The 5,000-nt window shown below is 56.1% G+C and overlaps 1 protein-coding gene across 1 annotated transcript in view; it reads right to left on the bottom strand.

Annotated features, from left to right (window-relative positions):
* The window catches only part of LOC115384768 (tryptophan 5-hydroxylase 2), a gene marked incomplete at its 5' end in the record, with an annotated part of 12,885 nt that extends 7,888 nt beyond the window's left edge, over nucleotides 1–4,997 (bottom strand). Inside the window, 4 exons of the mRNA XM_030087001.1 lie at nucleotides 1–66; nucleotides 174–309; nucleotides 4,650–4,846; nucleotides 4,924–4,997. The exon at nucleotides 1–66 is cut by the window's left edge and continues 61 nt beyond it. Coding sequence (XP_029942861.1) covers nucleotides 1–66; nucleotides 174–309; nucleotides 4,650–4,846; nucleotides 4,924–4,997 — 473 coding nt within the window. The remainder of the gene's footprint in view (nucleotides 67–173; nucleotides 310–4,649; nucleotides 4,847–4,923) is intronic.
* Between the last annotated feature and the right edge of the window lie 3 nt (nucleotides 4,998–5,000).

Here is a 5,000-nt window from a genome sequence, read left to right as displayed (position 1 = left end):
GAGAACTGGGCGAACTTGGGGTCCGCCAGCAGGGGGACGTGTCCCAGCAGCTCGTGGCAGGTGTCCCTGCGGGGCCAGACCGGGGGACGGTTAACCGGGCCCGCCCGGGTCGGGGATCGGGGGTCGGGGGTCAGGGGTCGGAGGCGGGCGGGCGGGCGGCGCCGGGGACTCACGGCTCGGGCGTGTACAGCGGGTCGGTGCTGTGGCGGACGTACTGGGTGCAGTTGAAGACCCGGTAGGCCAGACCGGCAAGGAAGTCTCTGGGGGACAGGTACCCCGCCACGGGACGGACCGTGAACCCGGAACGCTCTGGAACCGGCAGAACCAGAGACATCGCAGGGTGAGAGGACAAGACGGTTCTGTCCACCGTAACCTCACTGTAGAACCGACTGCAGCCGGTCCAGAACCGTCTGCAGGACCGCTGGCTGGAGGTACAGAACCCGGATCGTATCACACCCAGAACCACAGATCAGAACCACAGATCAGGACCACAGATCAGGAACACAGACCAGAACCACAGATCAGAACCACGGGACAGAACCACAGATCAGAACCACAGATCAGGAACACAGACCAGAACCACAGACCAGAACCACAGATCAGAACCACAGCTCAGAACCACGGGACAGAACCACAGATCAGAACCACAGATCAGAACCACAGACCAGAACCACAGATCAGAACCACAGACCAGAACCACAGACCAGAACCACAGATCAGAACCACAGACCAGAACCACAGATCAGAACCACAGATCAGGAACACAGACCAGAACCACAGACCAGAACCACAGATCAGAACCACAGCTCAGAACCACGGGACAGAACCACAGATCAGAACCACAGATCAGAACCACAGACCAGAACCACAGATCAGGAACACAGACCAGAACCACAGACCAGAACCACAGATCAGGAACACAGACCAGAACCACAGACCAGAACCACAGATCAGAAGCACGGGACAGAACCACAGATCAGAACCACAGATCAGAACCACAGATCAGAACCACGGGACAGAACCACAGATCAGAACCACAGACCAGAACCACAGACCAGAACCAGAGATCAGAACCACAGACCAGAACCATGGGACAGAACCACAGACCAGAACCACAGACCAGAACCACGGGACAGAACCACAGACCAGAACCACAGATCAGAACCACAGACCAGAACCACAGATCAGAACCACAGATCAGAACCACAGACCAGAACCACAGACCAGAGCCACAGATCAGAACCACAGATCAGAACCACAGACCAGAACCACAGACCAGAGCCACAGGAACAACAGCCTGCTCACTCATTAATTTTCCTATTAAGAGTCACCAGGGCCAGCAGGGCCAGGTACACCCTGGACCGGGTCCACCCTGGACCAGTCAAGGACAGGGTCTACCGTGAAACCCTGAATCCTGCTCTGGTGCAATTCCAGGATTCCCGCCATGGTCCAGGTCCAGGAGTCCTGCTCTGGTCCCGCAGTCCTTCTCTGGTTATGGTCTGAGTGGATCGTAGTTTGGACCGGTTCTCACATGCTTCTAGCCTGGTTCGAGCCTGGTTCTAACCTGGTTCTAGACTGGTTCTAGCCTGGTTCTTGACTGGTTCTAGCCTGATTCTGATCTGTGGTTCTAGCCTGGTTCTAGACTGGTTCTCACATGGTTCTAGACTGGTTCTAGACTGGTTCTGGACTGGTTCTAGCGTGGTTCTAGCCTGGTTCGCGCCTGGTTCTAGCCTGGTTCTGGACTGGTTCTAGCCTGGTTCGAGCCTGGTTCTAGACTGGTTCTGGACTGGTTCTAGCGTGGTTCTAGCCTGGTTCACGCCTGGTTCTAGCCTGGTTCTGGACTGGTTCTAGCCTGGTTCGTGCCTGGTTCTGGACTGGTTCTAGCGTGGTTCTAGCCTGGTTCACGCCTGGTTCTAGCCTGGTTCTGGACTGGTTCTAGCCTGGTTCGAGCCTGGTTCTGGACTGGTTCTAGCCTGGTTCCGGACTGGTTCTAGCCTGGTTCTAGCCTGGTTCTGGACTGGTTCTCACATGGTTCTAGATTGGTTCTAGCCTGGTTCTAGACTGGTTCTAGCCTGGTTCTGGACTGGTTCTGGACTGGGTCTAGCCTGGTTCTGGACTGGTTCTAGCCTGGTTCTGGACTGGTTCTCACATGGTTCTAGATTGGTTCTAGCCTGGTTCTAGACTGGTTCTAGCCTGATTCTGGACTGGTTCTGGACTGGGTCTAGCCTGGTTCTGGACTGGTTCTGGACTGGTCCTGGACTGGTTCTAGCCTGGTTCTAGCCTAGTTCTAGCCTGGTTCTGGACTGGTTCTAGGCTGGTCCTAGACTGGTTCTCACATGGTTCTAGATGGGTTCTAGCTTGGTTCTAGACTGGTTCTAGCCTGATTCTGGACTGGTCCTGGACTGATTCTAGCCTGGTTCTGGCCTGGTTCTAGCCTGGTTCTGGACTGGTTCTAGGCTGGTCCTAGACTGGTTCTCACATGGTTCTAGATGGGTTCTAGCTTGGTTCTGGACTGGTTCTAGCCTGATTCTGAACTGGTCCTGGACTGATTCTAGCCTGGTTCTGGCCTAGTTCTAGCCTGGTTCTGGACTGGTTCTAGGCTGGTCCTAGACTGGTTCTCACATGGTTCTAGATGGGTTCTAGCTTGGTTCTGGACTGGTTCTAGCCTGATTCTGGACTGGTCCTGGACTGATTCTAGCCTGGTTCTGGCCTGGTTCTAGCCTGGTTCCAGGCTGGTTCTAGCCTGGTTCTCACCTGGTTGTAGCCTGGTTGTAGACTGGCTCTGGACTGGTTCTAGCCTGGTTCTAGCCTGGTTCTGGACTGGTTCTAGCCTGGTTCTTGACTGGTTCTAGACTGGTTCTCACATGGTTCTAGCCTGGTTCTAGAATGGTTCTCACATGGTTCTAGATTGGTTCTAGCCTGGTTCTAGACTGGTTCTAGCCTGGTTCAAGCCTGGTTCTAGACTGGTTCTAGCGTGGTTCTAGCCTGGTTCACGCCTGGTTCTAGCCTGGTTCGGACTGGTTCTAGCCTGGTTCGAGCCTGGTTCTGGACTGGTTCTAGCCTGGATCTAGCCTGGTTGTCACATGGTTCTAGCCTGGTCCTCGACTGGTTCTCACATGGTTCTAGATTGGTTCTGGACTGGTTCTAGCCTGGTTCTGGACTGGTTCTGGACTGGTTGTAGCCTGGTTCTGGCCTGGTTCTAGCCTGGTTCTGGACTGGTTCTAGCCCGGTTCTCACCTGGTTCTAGCCTGGTCCTAGACTGGTTCTGGACTGGTTCTAGCCTGGTTCTGGACTGGTTCTAGCCTGGTTCTTGACTGGTTCTAGCCTGGTTCTCACATGGTTCTAGACTGATTCTAGACTGGTTCTGGACTGGTTCTGGACTGGTACTAGCCTGGTTCTGGACTGGTTCTAGCCTTATTCTGGACTGGTCCTGGACTGATTCTAGCCTGGTTCTGGCCTGGTTCTAGCCTGGTTCCAGACTGGTTCTAGCCTGGTTCTCACCTGGTTGTAGACTGGTTCTGGACTGGTTCTAGCCTGGTTGTAGCCTGGTTCTGGACTGGTTCTAGACTGGTTCTCACATGGTTCTAGCCTGGTTCTAGACTGGTTCCAGACTGGTTCCAGACTAGTTCGAGCCTGGTTCGAGCCTGGTTCTAGCCTGGTTCTGGACTGGTTCTGGACTGGGTCTAGCCTGGTTCGAGCCTGGTTCTAGTCTGGTTCTGGACTGGTTCTAGCCTGGTTCTAGCCTGGTTTGAGCCTGGTCCTGGACTGGTTCTAGCCTGGTTCTAGCCTGGTTTGAGTCTGGTCCTGGACTGGTTCTAGCCTGGTTCTGGCCTGGTTCTGGACTGGTCCTGGACTGGTTCTGGACTGGTTCTAGCCCGGTTCTAGACTGGATCTAGCCTGGTCCTAGACTGGTTCTAGCCTGGTTCTGGACTGGGTCTAGCCTGGTTCTAGCCTGGTCCTGGACTGGTTCTAGCCTGGTTCTAGCCTGGTCCTGGACTGGTTCTAGCCTGGTTCTAGCCTGGTTCTAGCCTGGTTCGAGCCTGGTTCGAGCCTGGTTCTAGCCTGGTTCTAGCCTGGTTCTAGCCTGGTTCTAGCCTGGTTCTAGCCTGGTTCGAGCCTGGTTCGAGCCTGGTTCTAGCCTGGGTCTAGCCTGGTTCGAGCCTGGTTCTAGCCTGGGTCTAGCCTGGTTCTAGCCTGGTTCTAGCCTGGTTTGAGCCTGGTTCGAGCCTGGTTCTAGCCTGGGTCTAGCCTGGTTCTAGCCTGGTTCTAGCCTGGTTCTAGCCTGGTTCTAGCCTGGTTCGAGCCTGGTTCTAGCCTGGTTCTAGCCTGGTTCGAGCCTGGTTCTAGCCTGGTTCTAGCCTGGTTCTAGCCTGGTTCGAGCCTGGTTCTAGCCTGGTTGTAGCCTGGGTCTAGCCTGGTTCTAGCCTGGTTCTAGCCTGGTTGTAGCCTGGTTCTAGCCTGGTTCTAGCCTGGTTCGAGCCTGGTTCTAGCCTGGTTCTAGCCTGGTTCTAGCCTGGTTGTAGCCTGGTTCTAGCCTGGTTCTAGCCTGGTTCGAGCCTGGTTCGAGCCTGGTTCTAGCCTGGTCGGGGACAGCATCAGCCCGGTCCTGGTGCCGGGCCCGGGTCCGGGCGGGCGCGGCAGCGGCAGACCTCGCAGGAAGCGGGAGACGTCCTCCAGCTGGGGGACGTTGTCCTCGCGGTAGCCGCAGTGCCGGGTCAGCAGCGGCAGGTTCTTCAGGTACTCCCTGCAGGCGTGGGTCGGGTACAGCCGGGTCAGCTCCCTGAAGACCACGCCCCACGTCTTCACCTCCTCCGGGGTGTAGTCGATGCGGGGGATGGGCTGTCCGCTGAGGGGGACCGTCAGAGGTCAAAGGTCAAACCGCTCCTCACAAACCCGAGACCCCGAACCGACGGTCAGACTCACAACTTGTAGCTCATGGCCACGTCCACGAAGAACTGTCTCCTCTGACGGTACTCCTGGTCCCTGAAGCCCTGGCAGGA

The sequence above is a fragment of the Salarias fasciatus genome, unplaced genomic scaffold (assembly GCF_902148845.1).
Source record: "Salarias fasciatus unplaced genomic scaffold, fSalaFa1.1, whole genome shotgun sequence".
In the NCBI taxonomy this organism is placed as follows: Eukaryota; Metazoa; Chordata; class Actinopteri; order Blenniiformes; family Blenniidae; genus Salarias; species Salarias fasciatus.
Note: the sequence above shows the minus strand (reverse complement) of the source record. Positions and strands in the feature narration are given on the sequence as shown.